Raw genomic sequence first — 25,411 nt, forward strand, 5'->3', positions numbered from 1 at the left:
CTACACAAAAGCAGTTTTGTTACAGATATTAAACATATAGACTCTGAAGCTAAACTCCCTGGGTTTGAGTCCTAGATCTGTGGCTTGCCAGTTCTGAGATCTTGTGCCTCAGTCTTTTTATTTTTGAAATAGGAATGATAATAGTACCTACTTCAGGATGGTTGTGAGAATTAAATGCAGCAGTCAACAGAAAGGGTTTAGCACAGTGCCTTTGCATAGCTCTGGCCCTAGACACACCATGTCCTTCCTGTCTATGCTCTATCTCCCTCATTAGACTCTGGCCTCCTGGGAGGGGAGACTTTCCTATTCATCTTCCAGTTCTCCTGCCCCCAGCAAGGTAGGCCTTTCACTAGAGTGGGTGCTCCATAAACATTTATCAAACTGAATTTGTAAGTGTATGAGTGTTCATGCCAGACAATGTGACATTTACAAGTTCATGGTCTATGCTGTGCTTTTTTTTTTTTTTTTTTATGCTGTGCTTTAATTACCTTCAAGTCCTTTAAAGAAAGTGGTTACCAAAGTCAACAAGACCATCCAACAGCTCTGACTTGTTTTTGAAAGTCCAGGTCATTACTGTTCTGCTTCTGTGAACAGGAAGCCTTTTCACCTTCAAGTTTTTCCTGAGTTCCCTCATTTGTGAGAACAACACTCTCCTTATGGGGGAGAAGGAAAGGGATACCTGTCACAGGGTTCAAGACTTCTCTGGGACAGCTAGAGGTATATAGCTGGAGGTTTCCCCTCCAGTGAGCAGTAACCAGGGTCAGATTTCACTTCTAACCACTGGCGCAGTGTGCTTAGACCTGAAAGAGGTCAGAGGATTCCTGGGAGGGCCCTGGCTCAAGTTACATCACATTGTTTAACTGCCCTCAAGCTTGTTTATTTACATTTCAAGGATGCCTCACTAGGTGAGGTTGCAGGAGTGAGGTGGCAGGAAGAGGTTTCAAAGGAGTGTGAAAATAGTAGAAAAGGAAATATTTGATTAGAGGTTAACATGTCCCCTGGGGCTTCTTTGATTTGGATGATTAAGCACTCTCCAAGAGGAAGTGGTCTCTGTACAGAGTGGGGGCTTCTGTTCCCGATGAGTTGCAGCTGTGGTGTATGATGTGCACTAAACTAAGTGGGCCATGAAAGAGAAAGAGGCATTTACAGGACCAGCACAGTGACTGCTATACTCATCATCTTCACCTGAGCCTATGTTTTCTTCTGTCCTGTATCTCAGTGAACACCTGCAAGTTGCTTAGGCTGTAACTTGGGAGTCAGCCTATAATCCTCTTTCTCTGTCACCAGATTCTGTATACTTTCTCCCTTGAAAGTCTTTCAAACCCATTTCCTTCTCTCTGCTTCCACTGGCACCACCTTTGAAGGTTAAGAACTTCATCATGTCTTCTTGGATTGTATCTTCCTTATGGCTTTCTTGGTCTCAAATCTTAGACCTTCTGCTCTATTCTCTGTTACTGTCAAGGGAATTTTTCTTTTCTTTTTTAAAGATTCTATTTATTTATTCATGAGAGAGAGGCAGAGACATAGGCATAGGGAGAAGCAGGCTCCCTGTGGGGAGCCTGATGTAGGAATTGATTCCAGGACCCCAGAAAAATGATGTGAGCGAAAAGCAGCTGCTCAACCACTGAGCCATCCAGGTGCTCCATATCAAGGGGATTTTTCAAATTTAAAATCCATCAGTGGCTCTCCATGGTCTTCTGTATTAAATGCTCCCCAGAGCCTAGTTTGTGAGGCTTTTCAGGTTCTGGTCTTGCTTCGCTGGCTTGTGTCCTATCAGGTCACCTCCAAACCTGTGAGTGTCTTCACATCAGTAATCTTGACCTGCATGCAGTCCTCAGTGCCTGCATTATTTGCTCTCAAGCCTTGCAGCTTTCTGTGTTTGCTCCTCCTTCTGCCCAGAATTCCTCTTTTCTCCTTCAGCTTCTCTTGTCCTTTTTTCCCCTTCAGGTTGACTGTCTCTATCATGGACTGTATCTGATCTCTATTTTGTCAGCATCTAGCTCTGGCAGACAGTAGTTGCTCAATAAATATTCGACAGAGAAATGAATTAACTCTGTACTAGTCATAGTAGGGTTCAATCATAGTTCAGAGAAAGGGCCTTGAAATATCTGGCTCTGAAAGAAGGAAATATCACAGTTACTGCAATTATGTTATTAGATGGGTAAAATTTCACACTTGATAAAAGAATTCTGAGGTTTTGTGTTTCTTCAAGCTAAAGTGACTGAAGATTATTTTAAAAACCATTTTAAAAGGCCTCTTCTCTAGACGATGAAAACCTTATTTGCCAGCTTTGACAAAACATGGAGGAGTTCAGGAATTACAGTCACCAAGCAAGTGTTTCCAGAAATGTCATACCTGCTGCTTTAAGAATGCCGTTCTAGGGCCAAAGTTAAACAAATCTTTCAAGAGAGTTGTGAGAGGTGAGAAAGCGAACTATGAAATGAAATCTGGGGATCCCTGGGTGGCGCAGCGGTTTGGCGCCTGCCTTTGGCCCAGGGCGCGATCCTGGAGACCCGGGATCGAATCCCACGTCGGGCTCCCGGTGCATGGAGCCTGCTTCTCCCTCTGCCTGTGTCTCTGCCTCTCTCTCTCTCTCTGTGACTATCATAAATAAATAAAAATTAAAAAAAAAAAAAAGAAATGAAATCTGCCTACATAGGGCTGAAGCCAGCACACACAAGAATTGGTGACAGTTAAATAACCTGGAGTGACATCAAAAGACAATATACATCATACATGATTCTACTAATGTATACACAAAGGGAATCTACTACACAGCACATTTCTGCTAAACATAAAGGAGACACCTTCTTTCAACACAGAAACTAAACTCTGGAATGGACTGCCTTGTGAGGTGAGCTTGAAGCGTCCCACTGTCTTCAATGGCTTGCACGGCGCTGGGCTCAAGCCAAGGCAGGGCGGCTCCAGGGGAAAGGGCTCAGGGTGGAAAGGGCTAAGGCATCCTTTGGCTCCTTAAACGTAGATTCTTTGGAACCTTTTGTTTTGTTTTGTTTTGTTTGTTTTGTTTTGTTTTTAGTCCTTTGATTCTTTGGAACCTTTGATTCTTCCGATTGATTGTCGGTTCTAAGCGTTAAAGCGCAGTGGGGAAAACTGCAACAAAGATGGGAAGGGAGCTAGTAAGAGTACTCAGAGAAAAGTGGGTGGGACTTTAACGAGTAAGCCATAACAGAGAGATTGGGCGAGTAGAGGACAAGCGGAGCAAACGCAGAAGAGGAAACGGGGAGGAGGGAAAAGAGCGCGAGAGGAAACTTAGCGAAGGAAGGAAGGAAGGAAGAGAGTGACCCAACTCGTCCGGGACAGGAGAAAGGCACGCCCAGAGGGACCTGCTTCTTTAAGGGAAAGCCCCGCCCCCCACGTGACGCCTCAGCAGGCTCGTCCACGATTGGCTGCGGCTGGAGGGCGGGAGGGGGGTTGCTAGGCGCGGAGGGGATCCGGCGGGCCCCCGCCTCGCCGAGCACCAAGCACCGAGCCGCAGGAGCCCAGCTGGGTAGAGCCGAGCTGCTGGAACATGGCGAGAGGCTGGGACGCGGGGCCGCCCCGGCGGCCCGGGCGCCTCCCGCCTCTGCTGTTCCTGCTGCTGCTGCTGCTGCTGCTGCTGCTGCAGAACCCGGCCCGGGCAGCGCACATCAAGAAGGCGGAGGCGACGACAACGACGACGAGCGCAGGCGCCGAGGCGGACGAAGGCCAGTTCAGTCGCTACTACCACGAAGAGGAGCTGGGCTCGGCGCTGAGGGAGGCGGCGGCAGCTGGGCCCCCGGGCCTGGCCCGCCTCTTCAGCATCGGCAGCTCGGTGGAGGGCCGGCCGCTGTGGGTGCTGCGCCTCACGGCCGGCCTGGGGCCGCCGCCTCCTGACGGCAACGCGGGGCCCGACGCGGCGGGGCCGCTGCTGCCCGGCCGGCCGCAGGTGAAACTGGTGGGCAACATGCACGGCGACGAGACCGTGTCGCGCCAGGTGCTGATCTACCTGGCCCGCGAGCTGGCGGCTGGCTACCGCCGCGGGGACCCGCGCCTCGTCCGCCTGCTCAACACCACCGACGTGTACGTGCTGCCGAGCCTCAACCCCGACGGCTTTGAGCGCGCCCGAGAGGGCGACTGCGGCCTCAGCGATAGTGGCCCCCCCGGGGCCAGTGGTCGCGACAACAGCCGCGGCCGTGACCTCAACCGCAGCTTCCCCGACCAGTTCAGCACCGGCGAGCCCCCGGCCCTGGACGAGGTGCCCGAGGTGCGCGCCCTCATGGACTGGATCCGCAGGAACAAGTGAGTGTGGTAAACCTCCCCGCGCCGTGCCCATCCACGTGGGCCTGCAAGGGCAGAGGCTGGGTCGGGCACTCCGTAGGCATTCGGACTGTGCTTGCGGGCCTGAGGGGCGGGGTCGTGAAGGTGGAAGGCGACACCCCGCAACCGGGACAGGGCCCAGGCCGCTTAGCCTCCTGTCCCGCTAATAGTCCGGGAAGCGCTGCCTAGAGGCTGTCCTTTTTGTTCTACGGGTGCGAAGAGCTGTTGAGCTAGAAGGTAGACTCCTTTCCGGCATTCTGGTCCCTGTTGTCACAGGACCGTAGAATATGAGCAGTAGAAGAGAACTTAAGGATGACTTAGGTCAGCTCACTCATTTTATAGATAAGCTATCAATATTGCTCTTATTACCATAGGCAACGTGCTAAGGAAGCTCTTTCCCTGGACCGCGTGATCTCACTTTATGTTGGCCGCAACCTCATGAAATACACATCATTAATATCCCTGTTTTGCATATATGGGAAACGGAGGGTCAGATTGGTTAAATAATTTACACAGTAGGGAGTGTAGGTGGGATTTAGATTCAGGCAATCTGACTCTGTCCGTGCTCTTAGCCATAGAGGGAGACTGTAACCCATTAATGATCAATGATAAGTGACACTCCCTGGGTCCTCTTGGTTATTTGACAGACACTGGTTCACTCCCAGTCTTTACTTCTGACTCCGCTAGGGAAATATATGGCTATGGCTGGAGAACTTGCACAGAGCTGGTACTATCATCTGTGAGCTGCTTCATTTTTGATTCTCCAGAAGGTTTCTGATGCCATTTGTGCACTTTATTAGTGGGCTGAATGCCCAATTATCACATTTAACACACACCTTAAGTGTCATTAAGCATTATGTGGAATGTAAAAATTAAAAGCAATAGGACCTCAAGAAATTGTCATATAACAAGAGAATATTATAAATATCTATGAGGTGTGTTTATGTATCCAGTTAAACTTTACAGGAATTGTTCCTACTGGCAAAATGTGTGTGGGCTGCAATAATATGGATCATCTCTGTGCAAGAGGTGAACTTGAACCATGTCTCAAGAGATGTGTCTCAGGAGATGAATAGGATTTTCAGCAAAAAGGAGGAGGAGAGGAATAAAAGAACTTACTCCAAATGGAATAATGTCTGAAGTGAGCGTGTACTTCTACCCTTTTCAAGTATAAGCTTCGCTAGCATATCCCCAATTTTTGTGTTTCATAAGGCTTGCGAGGCAATAGTTAATCTTGCCATCTCAATTTGAAGATTTCTGAGTGACAGATACTATAAAAGTAATAATGAACAGAAAAGTTTCTCTATGAGACTTGGGATCATCTCTTTTGTAATATTTAAATACATAGAGCAGATCTAGAAAATTCGTAGGCATTATGACAACCCTAGATTTTTTTTTAATATTCTACCTTTCACTTTACTCCTCCTTTTGAGATCCCTTGTAGGTATTTAATTTCACATGCATCTCCTGGAGAAGATTTTTTTTTTTTCTTTTAAAGATAACCATGTCACGATCTCTGAACATTTGCCTAAGAAACATGACTTTAATGTGTATCTTGCTGTTAGAAGCTGTGATGGCCAGGGCTTTTCTGAGATGATATATCGAATGTACTGTTTGCATTGCTTAAATGAAAATGCCCTGTTGTGACCCTTGCAGAGATATAAATTCCATGACTAGATTTTTCTCTTCAGTATTAGTTTTGCGGTGAAAATGAAAATGAGCTTTGCCTTGGTGCAAGTCACCTTGAGGCTGTACCAAAAGCTTTAAATTTTAAATGTGGATCAAAAATTTGCTCTCTGGTTAACTTTTTCATATCACAGTATTTAAATAACATAAGTTTTGATTTGGGGCAGTTAGTTCAATGATAGGAGCTTGTACGAATTTAAAAGTTAATCTGTGTTTGCTGGCATCAGACAGAAAGTCATTTTGTTCCATAGCTATGGACCACCCGATGGTAACCAACTATGTTTCACACATGTAACTCTAATAAGAAGGGAAAGTGTGTGATTAGGGTGAAAAGTACATCCATCTATCCTCAGTTTTCACAAATTAACTTCACAATTTACCTCAAAATGGATAATCTTTTTTAAGATTTTATTTATTTATTCATGAGAGACACAGAGAGAAGGCAGAGACATAGGCAGAGGGAGAAGCAGACTCCTTGCAGGAGCCTGATGTCGGACTTGATCCCAGAACTCCAGGGTCATGCCCTGAGCCAGAGGCAGATGCTCAACCATTGAGCCACCCAGGCATCCCAAAATGGATAATCTTTAATGATAAATTAATAACAAAAGACACTGATATGTGAATAAAATTAAAAACACAAGCATACATGCAATTTGAGATTGATGCCTAGAGTGAGCTCTATGAATAGGAAATTTAAGAACTGAATGTATTAGTCTGTATGGGAAAATTATCTTTTTCAATGTATTTTCTGAAATCATTTGAATAATTTCTTGATATAGTATTTACCCAGCTATATTAGAAATAGATTTTTGTTGCTATTTCGGGTATGTAAGAATTTAAGACTTACTTCCTTCTGCTTCGGATAGTGAATTTTATTTTCTTTGTTTCACTTTATACATAATCCAATGGGTGTTTTTGTATTACTGATAATTGACACATGCACTTAGGAAAATATACAAGATTTTAACCCCATCATTAAAATAAAGATTTTATAGTTTTCTTGACCCCCATTTCTGGCACACTAGGCTTCTTTAATTAAATATACCTGTTTAGACTTTAATAGGAGATTGGCATGTAAATGATTTTTTGGTATGCTATTGAAAAGCATTATCATATTGCTGGGGGTGGGTATTTTTGAGGGGCTTGTGTTTTAACTATAGTGTCTTGAATCTTTAGAATTTAGTTTATCAGATTCAAGTTCTCATAATTTTTATTTATTTTTTATTTATTTTAAAATTTAGAGAGAGAGAGCATGGGAGGGGAGGGGCAGAGGGAGGGAAGAGAGAATCTCAGGCAGACTCTGTGCTGAGCTGAATGTGGGGCTCGATCCCCTATCCCTGAGATCATGACCTGAGCTGAAATCAAGAGTCCAACACTTAACTGACTGAGCAACCCAGATGCCACTCCAGTTCTCATAATTTTTAAAAGTTATTTGTAGGGTTATCCAAGACATAATAATGTTAACCTAGAGATTAACTTTTTAATATCTATAGAGTCTTGCTTACATACATTTATATTTAGCAGGTACTTTAAATCTTATGTAAGGAATAATATATGATACTGAAGTCAAGTATGAGGAACACTTCAAAGAATTGATTTGAATGGAAACCATAAAATATCTTTCAAATAAAATTGGATTGACATGCAAAGTTGGTTTGATAAAGACTAAAAGTGATAAGCTTCTAGCTACTGTAATAGGTATCCCTTTGTCTTGAAATCCTTATGAGTGGCATTCATACTTTTAAGACTACATAAGTAAAGGGAGGAAAATCTAACAATTGGATTTTATTACCTATATAGATTGCGTGTATTTTGTTGTTCTAAAAGCATTTGGTTAGGCCATTTTAATATTTCAGGAAAGCATTGCAAGAATTGCCATACAGGGGCACCTGAGTGGCTCAGTCGGGTAAGGGTCTGCCTTGGCTCAGGTCATAATCCCAGGATCCTGGGTTAGAGCCCTCCATCGGGCTCCCTGCTCAGCGGGGAGTCTGCTTCTCCCTCTCCCATTGCCTCTCCCCCTGGCTTGTGCTTTCTCACTCTCAAATAAATAAAATCTTTTAAAAAATGCCAAAGTGAAAACAGCATTTAGTAGGGATTCCTGGGTGACTCAGTGGTTGAGCATCTGCCTTCAGCTCACAGTGTGATCCGGGAGTCCTTGGATTGAGGTCCCCTCCATCCCCCTTCATCATGTCCCCGCATTGGGCTCTCCGTAGGGAGTCTGCTTCTCCCTCTGCCTGAGTCTCTGTCTCTCATGAATAAATAAAAATCTGTTTTTTTTAAAAACCACAGCATTTAGTAGAGAATCTCAGACTTTAATGTTTTATTTTTATTTTTTTTTTTTTTAATTTTTTTTTAATTTTTATTTATTTATGATAGTCACAGAGAGAGAGAGGCAGAGACACAGGCAGAGGGAGAAGCAGGCTCCATGCACCGGGAGCCCGACGTGGGATTCGATCCCGGGTCTCCAGGATCATGCCCTGGGCCAAAGGCAGGCGCCAAACCACTGCGCCACCCAGGGATCCCAGACTTTAATGTTTTAATCGAAAATATACAATTAAAGTAGTATGCTTCACTTACTTAGAATATGCAGTTATCCATTTTATTTTTCTAGAATATGAGTGCCATGAGGGCATTTTTAATGTTTTTTTCCTGACATATTCCCTAGTGCCCAGAATGTTGACTCTTAAGAACATTTGTTGCTGAATGGATTACCTGAACTGGCCTAGCTTTCTTTAAACTTTCCCAAAATCAGAAGGGGAGAGAAAAGTACTCAAATTACTTTAGATATACAAATCAGAAGTAAATTGACAATACCTTAGCAGTATTAAAATGCCATTTTTTAGATAGGTAGAATGGAGTTAGAATGTTAGAACATACACTTAGGTTTTGTTTCTGTATCATTCTGTCACCCAAATGCTAGCACTGGTAGTGGGGAATAGAATGAAAGTCTGAAGGCAGTGATTCCCTAAGTAGGATGCTAGATATCTCCAAAGGAGTGAACATTAGTTGAGCAGAGGCTATAAAGCAGTTGTTATGCTAGAAGGTGTTTACGTGTATTAATTCTTAAAACAACCCTGGGAAGCAGGTAGCGTTAATCCTCATTTTACAAAAAAAAAAAAAATACAAAAAAAAATCCTCATTTTACAGATGAGAAAGAAACTGGGGTTCAATGAATTTAAAGGCAGTAACTTCTTTCTGATCATATTTTATTACTGGTGAGTGACAGCTCTGGGAGACTGAATGTTCTTCCCCATATTTGCGTGGCTCCAAAGCCCATGTTATTGCTGTTCTGCCAAATGGCATCCTCTGGTGTCTGGAATATTGCTAATTACAGTTATATATATATATATATATATATATATATATATATATATATATATATTAGTTTTTAACTAGTCTCTTTTCATAGTCTATTCTAGTCTATAATCATTGTTTTTATTGATTAAATTCTGTCTTCTGATGAATATTCTGTGTTATATTTTCACTTTTTGATATTTTCTGGGATAACATTGATCATACTTAAAATAACCTTCCAAATTAGACATACTATAGGCCTAAGGTTCTTTGAAGCATATAGAAAGAAATGTTCTATATAACTCCCTTTAGAATTTCTGTAGGTCAGTTCATTTCAGCCACAGAGAGGTAGAAGCAAGAAAATCCAATTTAGAGTGCAAAGAGCAAAGTGTTCAATCTGTAGTCACAGCATTAGTTTGAACTGTTCCATGAGGGAAGGATGTATAAATAGGGCTTCAGCATGTTTTTGCCTTTAGCTTTCACCATAAAAGGAGTTCTTCAGTATTTCTGTATCTATAAATTTCACCAAATTATAAATTGGTTCACTTAGAAGTAGAAACATTAAAAAAAATGTTTCTTTTATGGGAGCAGCCTTGTCTCCATGTCAGTTTATTTTTTAATGGGCCAATCAGAAGTCTTGGGCTTAGAAAGAGAGCTGCTTCTATGGTGATGCACTGAAGGACTAATCTTCTCTGTGCTATATTGTTTTTCTCAGAAAGCAGCTCACTGTATCAGGTTCTCCCCACCCCCAGTCTTCTCAACTGTAGCTTCTCTCTTGACAATGTGAATTTACTATATTGTGAAACTGTATTTGTGGGGCAGAACACATCCTGTTTTAAATTAGACTCTGTGCCTTAAACATTTTGGGATAGTAAATATAAAAAATCATGAAAGTCATTAACCTAACTCACATGTTCAACAAATATTTAAACAAACCATGTTTTCTACAATGTTAACATGTTATGAAATACAAGTATCAGATTGAACTATATGAAACTGTCACTTTTGTAGATCAAAAAGTGACTGAACCCTGGCAGGTTCATATGACTCAACCTGATACATGCATTTGAATTCCCTGAATAAGATGTCTCCTAAAACGTTAACTTGTACTGTTTTTCAGCTATTTTTTCAATGATGGGGAAATTCTTTAAAGTTGCTTAAGGTTGGGGGGGAATCCCTGGGTAGCTCAGCAGTTTAGTGCCTGCCTTTGGCCCAGGGCGTGATTCTGGAGTTCCCGGATTGACTCCCACATTGGGCTCCCTGCATGGAGCCTGCTTCTCTCTCTGCCTGTCTCTGCCTCTTTCTCTGTGTATCTTTTATGAATAAATAAATAAAATCTTTTTAAATTATTAAAGTTGCTTAAGGTTAACTTAAATTGCAAAAACTGTTTGCCTGAGATTTGTTGAACTGATGAGACTTTCTTTCCTTTTCTTTTGTTGTTCTGCTTCCAATAGCTGATAGAGTTGTTTTCTAGGTCTCTAAGAGATACCTGAATTCATTTATGAAAGAGGATTTTTAAATACATGACATTTTCTGTGCCTTTTTTTACTGATACATGCTTTGGTTGTTTTCAAAGGTTCGTGCTTTCTGGAAATCTGCATGGTGGCTCAGTGGTAGCAAGCTATCCTTTTGATGACTCTCCAGAACATAAGGCCACTGGAATCTATAGCAAAACCTCAGATGATGAAGTCTTTAAATACTTGGCAAAAGCCTATGCATCAAACCATCCCATAATGAAAACGGGTGCCCCTCATTGTCCAGGAGATGAAGATGAGACTTTCAAAGATGGGATCACAAACGGCGCACATTGGTATGATGTGGAAGGTATGGAAAGTTATGAATTTGCTATGTTTTCCCCCTTGTTCATTTGGCCTTCCTTCCTTCCTTGCTTGCTTCCTTTCTTCTTTCCTTCCTTCCTATCCCCCTCCATCCCTTCTTTTCTTTTCTTTTCTTTTCTTTTCTTTTCTTTTCTTTTCTTTTCTTCTTTTCTTTTCTTTCTCTTTTTTTCTTTTCTTCTTTTCTTTGCTTTCATTAAGTAAGCTCTATGCCCAACATGGGGCTTGAACTCCCGATCCCCTGAAATCAAGATCACATGCTCTACTTGACTGAGTCAGCCCAGTTGCCCTCATTTAGCTTTCTTATGTATACTCTAAGTGGAAAAGAGGAAATTTTGAGGAATTCTAATTTTTAAAAAGCATTTCTTTTTTAAATTTTGAAAATTTCAGACCCACAGTACAATTGAAAGACTATATGAAGGCCTATATTATCCTTTATTTAAATTCACCAATATTAGGCAGCCCGGGTGGCTCAGCGGTTTGGCGCCACCTTCAGCCCAGGGCGGGATCCTGGGGTCCCGGGATCGAGTCCCGCATCGGGCTCCCTGCATGGAGCCTGCTTCTCCCTCTGCCTGTGTCTCTGCCTCTGTCTCTCATGAATAAATAAATAACAATTTAAAAAATAAAAATAAATAAATAAATTCACCACTATTATCTTACCCTGAATGCTACACCTCTCCTGTCCCTTCCCCTCACACATTCTCTTTTGCCAAACCATCCAAAAGTAGGTTGCAGTTTCCTTAATATTTCACCTGTAAGTACCTCAGCATGTATTTTCCAAGTATAAGAACATTTTTATGTACAACTATATACCATTATGTAACTGAGAGATCAACTGTAATTCAGTACTACCATCCTGTATTCAGTCCATAAGTCAAATTTCTTTATTATTCCTCAGTTCTCCTTTATAGCTCCTTTTCTTCCAGATCAGATCCAATCAAGGTTCGAGCATTTTATTTGGTTCTTGTGCTTTTGTAGTTTCCCCAATATAGAACCATCATATCAGTACTCTCTTTTCTTAATTGTGGTGAATCCTTTGAAGAGTTCAGGTCACTTGTCCTACAGAACATCCCATATTCTAAATCCTAGTCAAATTTTCCAGCAAGACTTACATAGATTACATCATACTACATCAGGACACACATAAAGTACATGTGCCATGTGGCCATGGAGGACATCTTAGTTAATGTGATGCTTACCAGTTCTTTCCCTTTTATATAAGGGCACATTTTCCTTTTATATTTTAATCTGTCGGGTTCATGTAATTTTTTAAAATTGTGGTTGAACACACACAGACATATAACATAAAACTTATTTTAACTATTTTTAAGTATAGAATTAAATGACATTAATTACATTCACAGTGTTGTACACCCATATCCCCACTGCCTACTTACAAACATTTTTCAACACTCCAAACAAACTTGGTAACCATTAAGCGATGATTCTCCATTCCCTTCTACTCTACTCTCTATCTCTGGATTTCCCTATTCTAGATATTTCATGTAACTGGAATCATGTGTTTGACCTGCATCTGGCTTATTTCTCTTAGCATGGTGTTTTCAAGGTTCATACATTCAGCACTTAATTGTTTTTTATGATGGAGAAATATTCCATTGTATGTATATACTCCATTTTGTTTATCTGTTCCCCTACTGACGGGCACTGGATTGTTTTCACCTTTTGGTTGTTGTGAGTAATGCTGCTATGAACATTGGTATATAAATATCTGTTTAAGTCCTGGTTTGGGGAGCATCTGGGTAGCATGTCGGTTAGCCTGCAACTCTTGGTTTGGCTCAGGTGGTGAGATTGAGCTCCCTGTCAGGCTCTGTGCTCAGTGTAGTCGGCCTGGGACTCTCTCTTCCTTTCCCTCTTTTCCTCCTGCTCATGCTCTCTTTCTCTCTCCCTAAAATAAATAAATCTTAAAAAAAAAAAAAAAAAAGTTCTTGCTTACAGATAGATCTTTTGGATATGTACTCAGGACTGGCATTGTTGGGTCATATGGTAATTTTCTGTTTAGTTTTAAGGAACCACCAAATTGTTTACCACAGTGGCTGTATACCATTTTACATTCTTATCAGTAATATACAAGGATTTTTCACTTTTCATGGAATATTGTTTTTAAAAAAGTTGTTAAATTAAGTTTTTTTACCTTTTCTTTTTAAGTGTTACATAGACCAGCTGTTGTGCTTTTTAAACTTTTGATGTCCTTTGAATAATAACCTATTTTTTAATGCAGTCTTAGACTATTAAGACTAAACAGAAGGAAAAAGGTAATTCATGGAAATGTCCTCTGTATAAACTTTTTCTCCTGGAATCTGCCCATGGTGAAATATCTTACCTCGTCCTTACTTTTTTTTTTTTATTGGCAGTTACATTATAAAGTGTCTTATTACTTTCTCTTTAATGTGCCTCTATTTAAACCTTTGAATTATTCTTTGACTTTATATGTGTGAAGCATTGTTTACCCAAACTGGATCCTAAATTTGAGGACTTGATAATTTTGAGTTTTTGATTCCCCTGTATTTCTACCAATATTTTTTGTATATAGCAAACATCCATAAGAGGTTTAAAATAATTAGAAGCCATTTCTGCCCGTAACAACTAGAAGTGATTTGAAAATCATTTAATTTTTTTATAGATAAGGGACAGACTTTGATGTTTAATCCCATTTCAATCTTCAGCAAACATACTTAATCAAATCTGACTTTATGAACTAATGGTTTTGTGATATAGTCAAGTTGCTTCATAATAATTAAAGATATTATTTAAAATAATGTGTTAACAATAATTTACTTTTCTTTTTTGGAGAAAATTGTAACCAGAAAGTAATTTCTGGTTGATGATTAAGGAAGGTAAATCTATGTTATATTATTAAAAAAAAGAGGGTGTTGCCTTCACAGTAAGATTATTCAGTTAAACCGGGATCCCTGGGTGGCGCAGCGGTTTGGCGCCTACCTTTGGCCCAGGGCGCGATCCTGGAGACCCGGGATCGAATCCCACATCGGGCTCCCGGTGCATGGAGCCTGCTTCTCCCTCTGCCTGTGTCTCTGCGCCTCTCTCTCTCTCTGTGACTATCATAAATAAATAAAAATTACAAAAAAAAAAAATATTTAAAAAAAAAAAAAGATTATTCAGTTAAACCAGATATCAGATTTTTCTGATTCTTCAAACATAGCTAAATTTTGCTGCTGCCATTATTATTGTTTTAATGAATGTCAACTTTTCTCCTTTCCTAGCTGGGTGGCCATTTACTGTTATTTCTACAACTAGCTTTTATCTCTTCCTGCCCCAGCAATATTGAGCAGTTTTAAGAGTTTCAACAGGGCAAATTCACTTTGTTTATCTTATGCAGGACTGCAGTGAGTAAGATATTGTGAAACCTGTGACTCGGCATGTATTCAGACCCGGATGTCCTGGAGTAATCTGACTGATGCCTTATGTGATGTATTTAGAAATTCTAGCTCAGGGGATCTCTGGGTGGCTCAGCAGTTTAGCGCCTGCCTTTGACCCAGGGCGTGGTCCTGGAGTCCCAGGATTGAGTCCCAGGATCGAGTCCCAGGATTGAGTCCCAGAGTGGAGTCCCACATCCAGCTCCCTGTATGGAGTCTGCTTCTCCCGCTGCCTGTGCCTCTCTCTCATTCTGTATCTCTCATGAATAAATAAATAAAATCTTAAAAAAAAAGAAAGAAAGAAATTCTAGCTCAAAGAAGTATATACTTTTAGAGCTAAAAGTGAATATATTTATCTACTCTAACTCTTTTTCTTTATAAGAAATCAAGACCCGGGATCCCTGGGTGGCGCAGCGGTTTAGCGCCTGCCTTTGGCCCAGGGCGCGATCCTGGAGATCGGGCTCTCGGTGCATGGAGCCTGCTTCTCCCTCTGCCTGTGTCTCTGCCTCTCTCTCTCTGTGTGTGACTATCATAAATAAATGAAAAAAAAAATAAAAAAAAAAAAAAGAAATCAAGACCCAAGAAAGGAAATAACTTGTACAGTATCATTTATTACTTTAGCAAATATTTACTGAGCCTCTGCCACATCCCATATACTGTATTAGGTGATGGGAGCAAAGCAGTAGGAGCAAAATAGGAACAATTCCTGCTGCCAAGGATCAGGAAGGATATTAGAAGCATGGGATATGGGGTCATCTGGCCTCACCATGTTCACGCTCGTTGCCAGGATTGACTCAGCATATCCAGCCTGCCTATGAGGGTGGGCCTTGCTTCTCTCAACATGTGTCTCAAACCTGCAGGATCCCTCTAGGGAGTAACTATCCTAATAAGGCCTCTGAATGAATAGTCATGCTCTGCTACTAAAGCCTCCTTATTGTAAGAACCTAAGCTGAACTTATTCATGGAGCAGACTCTTTTTTTTTTTCACCACAATGTGCTGATTTGTATGACTTTTGTCTATCATTCTTTTTTTCTTTCTTCACAGTTAAGAAGACCTAAAAATCATTTGATGGTTTATTCTAAACCAAATTTAATGAAACTGAACTGTAGTTTTAGGTCAACTTTAAAAAATTGCTTTCTTTCAACTTACAAAATTTTACAAAATGGCAAGTAATCCTAGACCACCTATAATTGAAATTATATGATCAAAAGTCACAATTAGATATGATTTTTAGAAGTTTACTTGGGCAAATGCTGTTATATTTCATTTCCTTGCAGGTAAAAGAACTTTGGAAGGCAGTGTAGTATAGGCAGTGTAGTATAGGGGCTAAGGACAGAGCTTTGAAATCTGACTGGCTTGAGTTTGAATCCCAGCTCTGCCACTGACTACCTGTGTGTGTGTGTGTGTGTGTGTGTGTGTGTGTGTGTGTGTGTATGAGAGAGAGGGAGAGAGAGAGAAAGTGAAAGAGATATCTTGGGCAAGTTAAGGAATTTCTCTGAGACTCATTTCCCACATATATAAAAGGATGACAAATACTATCTACCTTATAGGATTACGAGGCCCAAGTGAGAATGGATGTAAAACACTTAGCTTCGTTGCTGACTATGATTAGGTCAACTGCCATAGGCTTTATACTTATGTCTTTTTAAACCACTGCTAACTTTTCAAACTGGTAATTATGAATTTTTTTTTCCCCTTTTCCCCTTTGGAAGAAGAAAATGTTCTGTGGATTTATCAAACTTTATTCCCTCTCCTTTTATACTTTATTTCAACCTTTTCCCCCTTCACCTTTTATTGGGCAGAGAGTTATGAAATGTGACCAGATAGCATCTAATGTAACTAACTCAGTTTTTTGTGAGTATAAGCTTTTTGATCACGTGGGCAGCTATTCTCTGCATAAAGTGGAGGTCAGACTGAGCAGCACTAATGTGCTCTAAATTTTGAGGTATATTTGGCTTTAAATAGATTGCTGACAGAAAGGGAAAAACATGGGGGAGAATAATTACCAAATTGTTTTGAACAGCATGAAAGGTTATATTTGGTCCAAAAAGCAACTGAAAAGCTTATTCTGAAGTAGCATTTTCTGTGTCATTAAGCAGGATATTATGACGAGGATGTGCAGAAAAAGGAAGCCTGGTACACTATTGATGGGAATGTAAATTGGCATAGCCATTGTGGAAAACAGTATGGAGATTCCTCAAAAAATAGAAATACCATATGATCCAGTAATTCCATTATTAGATATTTACCCAAAGAAAATAAAAACACTAATTTGGAAAGATATATTCATCCCTATGTTTATTGCAGTATTATCATAGCCAAAAGATAGAAACAACCTAAGAGCCATCAGTAGACGAATGGACAGGGCACCTGGTGGCTCAATCAGTTAGTCATCTGCCTTCAGCTCAAGTCATGATCCCAGGGTCCTGGGATCAAGCCCTGGTTGGGCTCCCTGCTTCTCCTTTGCCTCTGCCCTTCCTCCTTGCTTTGTTCTCTCTCTCAAATAAATTAATAAAATCTTTTTAAAAAATAGACTAGTCTATAAGGAAGTGATGTATATATGTACACACACGTATATGCGCATATATACATATATATAAACACAATGGAATATTATACAGCCATAAAAAGAATTCAGTTGTGTCATTTGAAGCAACATGGATAGACCTAGAGGGTATTATACTCAGTGAAATAAGTCAGACTGAAAAAGAAAATACCATATGGTTTTATTCATAAGTAGATTCAAAACAAACAAACAAATGAATAAAAAAACAACCAAATCAAACCTATAGAGAACAAACTGATGTTTGCCATAGGGGTGGAGTGGAGGCTTGGGCAAAGTAGAGTGAAGGGGAGTAGGCTGTACAGGCTTCAAGTTATGGAATTAATGAGTCAGGAATAAAATGCACAGCATAAGGATTACAGTTGATATAATAGTGATGTATTGAGATAGGTGATGACTACACTTGCAGTGAACATAGCACAATGTATAAACTTGTTGAATTTTTACTATGTTGTACACCTGAAACTAGGTTAACATTGTATGTCAGCTATACTCAAATAAACAAAAAGCAAAAACAAAACAAAGCCCAGGACATTATGGATTAATCATAAGATGCCAGACAATTGGAATCTATTTAAAACAGACCAAAAATGAATCAAATAGTGTAGAATTGAAAAAATACAATATCTGATAGTAAGAATAGACCAATCCATTAATACAATAGATTTTAATTAAATATTTTATTTATTTATTTATTTATTTGACACAGAGAGAGCGCACAAGCAGGGGCAGTGGCAGACAGAGGGAGAGGGAGAAGCAGTGGGACTCAATCCCAGGATCCTAGAGTCATAACCCGAGCCGAAGGCAGATGCTTAACCGACTGAGCCACCCAGGCGCCCCAGTAGGAGATTTTGAACATGTCTCAGTATTTGTTAGATCACAAAGACAAAAATATCAATAAAGACACAGTAGATTTAAATAACATAAATAAACCAACCTGCCTTAATGAACATGAAGAGAATACTGTCATATCTAATTTTCCTGCAATCTTTACTAATCTGAAGTATAGAGGAAAGGTAATTTACCACTAGTTACACTTACAGAAGATGTGTCTGGTTCTCTTAGTGCTTATATTACTTTGTTTTTAAAATTATGTTATAAGCAAAGTAGCAAACCTACAAAAACCTAAAGCATTCTTATATCTTAGCTTGTTTCACATTTTAACGGGATCAGGTCCTAACTTACTAGCAGGACACTAAAGGTCCCAGACTCAAGCCTACATTTCTGGTCTTCTCTCTTACTTCTTCCCTGTCGTTGAACTGCTTGTCCTTTCCTCAAAACATGTACCTTGGCTATTTTCTGGAATGTTTTTCCCCAGTTCCATTCTAGTGGAACCTCTAGTGTAGTAGCTGTCACTCTTTTGCCTTCCTGGAGCTTTTTGTTGATACCATCAATACAACGCTTACCCATTTCTGTTGTTAGTAGCTTTTTGTGTCTCCTGCTAGGACAATGTGGTACTATTTGTTTAAAGTTATCTTTACACAAAATGTATTGGTGGGGAAAGAGTGCTAGAGTAGGAGGCACTAGGGAGGTGTTTACAGCTATTTGGAGCAAGGTCTTTTTTGGAAATAAGGGCTTTATCTAGAGGGATGCTGTGGGGATGAAGAGGGTGTGTGAAATATAAGAAATTGTGCAGAAAAAACTGTGGGATTGACTATCCGTTGTTAGATGGTAGAACAGAGTGTCAAAAAGAAGGACCCAAAGATATAATCGGAGGTTTTGAGCTTGGAAAAGTGAGAATGATAATGGAAATAGGAAAACTCATGGGAGGAGTGCTCATGTGTTCCTATTCTCTTCGGGTGAGAGAAGAGTGAAGATCAGGATGGTACTTGATGTTTTAGTTACAAGTATCCAATGGGCAGTTGGGAAATAGGCCCTGGAGATTGGGAGAGAAGTCAAGATGATAAAGAGATTTAGGAGTTTTGAGATGTGAAAGTGTATGGCAGCGTATATGATTTTGAAAATTAAATTGATATTGTTTCCTGGCATAATTTAATTGGCTAGAGCTAGAGCCAGAAATTCAACTAGAATATATTATATATATATATATATATATGTTATATATATTATTGTATATTATATATGTAATATATTCTATTTATGTAATATATATACACACATACACACAAACTATATATATATATATATATATATATATATATATATATATAAGTAATACAAATACAAATAAACAGATGGCTGGTTTTTTGTTTTTGTTTTGTTTTTTACCTCTAAAGTGAATGTACTTTTGGCATTTTGCCCTGGGATGTTTTTTTTTTTTTAAGGAATGCTGGAAGTTCAGATATTAATTCTCAGTCCATTGTTCATGTTTTAAGATAAGCAAATGAGCATTAGTAAAGTGCTTTTGGTCTTCTCTGATTTGTTCATTAGGGAGGTGATTGGACCTCTTTCTTTTTTCTTTATTTTAATCTGAGTGCTGCCTAATTTGAAAGTAAAGCAAAAAGGTAAAACAGTTCTCAGAGTACTTGCTTCTACTTGAGTCATGAATTTGCTTTAGGAAACTGAAGTATAGCCTGATATTTTAAAATCTGACCTTTAGGAGCGGCACAGTTGTGTATTTTGTAATGTGATAATAGACTTATGTGACGGTTGAGAACCAAACATTAATTACTACTTTAGGATTGGTCCCTAAATCTTCAGATCTGATGTCTAGAAATTAGATGTGCTTTTTCTTTTTTTGTTTTTTTCTATTTAACTCAGGTGATAGAGAATTGGGATTCTACTTTAAAAAAAGGAAAATGCAGTTCAAAGACCTGTGTGAGAGATCATGTTGACCAAACTTAAACAGAACTGAAAACAGATGCAGAACTGTGTAATTTAGTTTAACTTTGTACAACCACATCATTAACAAATATATATTCAGTGGGAGTGGTGAGGGAAATAGATTTTTAAGATAAAGTTGCTGAGAATACAACGACCAAGTTAAGATTTGCTCAAAATGAACTTGAATTTAGAGACCAGGAATATGGGGATTTTTTTTCAAGGGCAACCTCTTTTTTTTTCCCCCATTCATTTTATCCAGATGTCCCACTTAAAATTTTTTATGAACACCATCCTCATTAGCTTTTAAAAATATCTCAGGGAGTGTAAAATTATCACTTTATATCTCATTCATTATCAGTAAAGAAATTATTCACATATGTCAAAATTGTGAGAACTTTTCATTATCCTTTGAAGTAGTTTTATTAAAGAAATAACAGTAAGCTCAAAATTTGAATATAGGATGGAAATTGCCAATCTATATTCAAGCACTCCGAAATGTTTTTCCTAATGAAATTTCTTTTTTTTTTCCTAATGAAATTTCTTAATACATTTGCAGTTTTTTTCTGTAAATGATTTATAGGATTCTTGTATAATACAGTTTCATACTTTATAATTTGGCCTACAAAGGCAAGTTAAAACAAACTTGCTATGTTCAAGTCTTAACACTGAAGAATTGATTATATTTTTTTCTATTGACTTTCTGCTTGAGGCAGAAGAGTGGGTCATTCCTTAGTTCTCTATTTTTGAATGAAGGGTTAAATTTATTAAAGTACTTCTCCCCCAACAAAGCTAGATCTCTCTGTAGTGAAAACAGTAATAAGGACTGGTTCCATCATAAAGATGAATTGAGTGTATTAAAGCATATGAAAATGTGTTATTAGACAAATGAAAGAGTTTAATGGATATGAATAGATTCTTTGATCAGAAGATTTAGCCACCCATTACAATTACTGTTGATCACAATTTGTTGTACTACTGGACAGATTTCTAATGGTTACACTTTCAGTCTTGTTTTTTGATACTAGAAAAGGAATTAAAGCATTATAGGTTTCATAGTATGTTACATCAGTTTTTTCTGAACATAGAAAACTTCGGATTGCTAGGTAGGTTTTGTTTGTTTTTTTTAAAGTTTTTTTTAATATATTTTTTTAAATTTTTATTTATTTATGATAGTCACAGAGAGAGAGAGAGAGAGGCAGAGACACAGGCAGAGGGAGAAGCAGGCTCCATGCACCGGGAGCCCGATGTGGGATTCGATCCTGGGTCTCCAGGATCGCGCCCTGGGCCAAAGGCAGGCGCCAAACCGCTGCACCACCCAGGGATCCCCCCCCCCCTTTTTTTTTTTAATATAAGTAATCTCTACACCCAACGTGGGGCTTGAACTCATGACCCAGAGATTAAGAGTTGCACACTCTTCTGACTGAGCCAGTGAGACACCCAGATAGGTAGGCTTCAAAACAAAATTCATACCTTTTTTCTTTCTTTGTTAATTCTCCTTGTGAGTAGAGGAAATAATCTAAATCACTGGTTTTCAAACTGAGGTATGTGTGGGGAGAAGGAAGAGACCTGTTAGTTTCAATAACTTTAAGAAAATAAATTTCCAGGGATCCCTGGGTGGCGCAGCGGTTTGGCGCCTGCCTTTGGCCAAGGGCGCGATCCTGGAGGCCGGGAATCGAATCCCACATTGGGCTCCCGGTGCATGGAGTCTGCTTCTCCCTCTGCCTATGTCTCTGCCTCTCTCTCTCTCTCTCTCTCTCTCTCTCTGTGACTATCATAAATAAATAAAAAAATTTAAAAAAAGAAAAGAAATTTCCAGATCTTCCATACCTACTCTTTCCTAAAATTGGTTTGCCTGAGAGAGGTGCTTACTGCGAAGATTCAATCACATGTCCTCTTTGACCACTTGACTGAATATAGGCATAGTTTTCTACACACCTGAAGCTCACTCTGGTATATTGACTCAGTTTTACAAACTCTCGGGGCAAAACAAAAGGGACAATTTGGTGATTACTTTAATGGTATCCTAAAAGCATCACGCCAAACTTCTCATTAAAAGATATTTTTGGAGTGCCTGGGTGGCTCAGTCAGTTGAGTGAGGGGCTCTTGATTCTGGCTGAGGTCATGATCTCAGAGTCCTGAGATCAAGCCCCACTTTGGTTCCATGCTCAGTGGGGAGTCTGGTATTCTCTCTTTCTCCCTCTGCCCCTCCCCTCTAAATAAATAAATACATCTTTAAAAAAAATATTTTCAAGAATTATTACCTGTTTATTGTTTATTAAAATTTATAATTTTGCCTTTCTGATAAATTTTATGCCAGTTGTTATTATAATAATTCAATCTGGAAGACAAAAATTAGTACTTAGGGCATTAAGGTAACTGAAAATTAAGGAAAATTTAAGTATATACACATACATATTATAGTTTAAAGTGTTATAGGATGATCAGTGAAAGACTTGGAACCGTACAAATATGTCACACTCAAATAACAATCTGTGGGGGCGCCTGGTGGCTCAGCCAGTTAAGCGTCTGCCTTTAGCTCAGGTCGTGATCCCAGCGTCCTAGGTTTAAGCCCTGCATCCGGCTCCCTGCTCAGAGGGGAGCCTGCTTCTCCCTTCTTTCTGCTCCTCCCCTCTGCTCATGCTCTCTCAAATAAATAAATATTAAAAAAAAATCTGTGGATGAAGCAGAACAGAAATATAAGTTCAAGTAGAAAAAGGGAAGATATAAAATTCTTATTGTTAAAGAAGAGTATATGTTCATACAAGTTTTAAATAGATGATTCCAGGAATTAAACCTCAATTTTTACTTATTTGGGGACATCTAAAATAATAATGTAAAAGTTTTATTTAAAAGTATAAAAATTTGTGCAGTCCCAGTGGCCCAGTGGTGTAGTGCCACCTTCAGCCCAGGGCGTGATCCTGGAGACCGGAGATCGAGTCCCACGTTGGGCTCCCTGCAAGGAGCCTGCTTCTCCCTCTGCCTATGTCTCTGCCTCTCTCTGTGTGTCTCTCATGAATAAATAAAACCTTTAAAAAATACAAATTAAATAAAAATATGTAAGCATTGCATAATTTTTCAAAATTATTTTAATATGAATAAACAAGTTTGAAGGTCATTGGTTTAGATAGCCCCCTGAGAGAGACTAATGGGTAATAGAGGCTTGCTTATTTATAATTGTTAATAAGTTAGATAAATAACAGATCATTTATGCTATTAGTAAAGTGCTTTATTGCTTTGAGGCATGCCTGTAATGAATGTTCCACTTCCCAAATTAAAATTTTCTTTGACTGGATAAATCTATAGTTCTGAAGTCTGATATTTAATCTTTTAGCCTGTGTTGAGCTGCATGACATCACCTTAAAAAAAGCAAATGTGTTAACTGAATCTGGAAGTAGGTGCAGCTGTCAGTAACATCAGACTTATCTACAGATTAATGGCTATTATCTGCTACAGGGAACTCTTTGTATAGGGAGGGTTTTTTGTTGTTGTTGAGGGAAAAATCAAGACAACAAGATCTAAATCAGTTACTTACTCAGAGTCTTTGACATTTAGTATTGGGAAAATAAATGTTAAGTTTAACACAGATAACAAATAATGCCTATTTGTAGCATCTCACAAAAAAAAATCCCAAGTTATTCATAATACTCAATTAACATCTTCATTTGCTTCCAGTTTTTTTTTAGATGATTTTAAAAATGTAATTTCTAAACTGAAGCGAAGTTGGTGAATAAAAATTTTGTGACATTCTAAACTTAGGGTAGCTTTATCTTTTTTTGTGTTGCAAATAAAGGTTAGTTTGCTACTATTCACATTGGTGGGTTCCTATGAGTTTAGAAATAGGTAGATTGGGTAGACACCACAACTTAACAGTTGCTTTCTGAGAATAGTTTATTATTATAGGCTTAGAGGAAATATGCTTTACTTTTATGAGATTTCATTAAGAAAAGGATATCCTGGGACGCCTGGGTGGTTCAGTGGTTGAGCGCTTGCCTTTGGCTCAGGTCATGATCCTATGGTCCTGGGACAGAGTTCTACTTCCAGCTCCCCGTGGGGAGCCTGTGTCTCCCTCTGCCTGTGTCTCTGCCTTTCTCTGTGTGTCTCTCATGAATAAATAAATAAAATCTTAAAAAAAAAAAAAAAAGGATTCTTGGGCACCTGGGTGGCTCAGTTGGTTGAGCGGCTGCCTTCAGCTCCTATCTTGATCCCGGGGATCTTGGGATTGAGTCCCACATTGGGCTTCCTGCTCAAGGAGGAGTCTGCTTCTCCTTCTCCCTTTGCCTGCCTGCCACTCCCCATGCTTGTGCACGGTCTCTCTCTCTCTCTCTCTCTCTCAAATAAATTTTTAAAAAGGATATCCTATATGTAGCCCTCTAATACTAATTTCTGTGTAATTCCATCATATCAAAGAATATACCTTGTATGATTTCAGTTCTTTTACATTTGTTAAGTCTGTTTTATAACCCAGGATATTGTCTGTCTTGATGAATATTACATTTATACTTGAAAAAGAATGTGTATGCTACTGTTGTTGGGTGGGATGTGCTATAAATGTCATTTAGATCTAGTTGATGGTGGAGTTGAATTGTAATGTTTTCTTGGTCAATTGATCCTTTTATCATTATGTAATATCCTCTTTATCTCTGGCACTGTTCCTTGTTCTGAAATCTACTTTAGCTGATACTACTATACTACTATAGCCCCTCCATTTTCCTTTTGTTCTATGTTTGCGTAGTATGTCTTTTTCCATTCTTTTACTTTTAACTTACCTATGCCATTACATTTTAAGTGAGTTTCTTATAGACAACATGGAATTGGCTCTTGTGGGGTTTTTTTGTGTGTGTTTTTAAAAAATATTTTATTTATTTTAATTTTTTAAAAAGATTTTATTTATTTATTCATGAGAGGCACAGAGAGAGGAAGAGACACAGGCAGAGGGAGAAGCAGGCTACCTGCAGGGAGCCCCATGCAGAACTTGATCCCAGGACTCCCGATTATGACCTGAGCTGAAGGCTGATGCTCAACCACTGAGTCACCCAGGTGTCCCTGGCTCTTGTTTTTAAATTCATTTGACAATTTGTCTTTTAGTCGGTATGTTTATACCATTTACACTGGATATAATTATTGATATGTTTGGATTTAAGTCTACTTTTTAAATTATTTTCCTCTTTATTCCCTCTGGTGTTTATTCTGCGGCTTCCTCTTTCTTGTCTTCTACAGGATTGTTTAAATGTTTCCTATTTTATCTCTGTGTTTTTTACTATATCTCCTTTGTATAGTTTATTTTGGTGGTTGCTCTAGGAGTTACAATTTACACACTTAACTTTTTTTCTTTTCCATTTGTTTTTATTGAAGTTCGATTTGCCAACATATAATATAAAATCCAGTGCTCTCCCATCAAGTGCCCTCCTCAGTGCCTGTCACCCAGTTACCCCAACCCCTCCGCCCACCTCCCCTTCCACAACCTTTGTTTGTTTCCCAGAGTTAGGAGTCTCTCATGGTTTGTTTCCTTCTCTAATTTTTCTCACTCAGTTCCCCTCCTTTCCCTTATAATCCCTTTCAC

General features: G+C 39.2%; 1 protein-coding gene across 1 annotated transcript in view; it reads left to right on the forward strand.

Annotated features, from left to right (window-relative positions):
• The first annotated feature begins 3,425 nt into the window (after window positions 1-3,425).
• Window positions 3,426-25,411, forward strand: part of CPD (carboxypeptidase D) — an 81,958-nt gene continuing 59,972 nt past the window's right edge. The window contains exons 1-2 of the mRNA XM_025476228.3: window positions 3,426-4,278; window positions 10,853-11,100. Of these exons, the coding sequence (XP_025332013.1) occupies window positions 3,530-4,278; window positions 10,853-11,100 (997 nt within the window). The 5' untranslated portion in view covers window positions 3,426-3,529. The remainder of the gene's footprint in view (window positions 4,279-10,852; window positions 11,101-25,411) is intronic.

Source organism: Canis lupus, chromosome 9, assembly GCF_003254725.2.
Source record: "Canis lupus dingo isolate Sandy chromosome 9, ASM325472v2, whole genome shotgun sequence".
Lineage (NCBI taxonomy): Eukaryota > Metazoa > Chordata > Mammalia > Carnivora > Canidae > Canis > Canis lupus.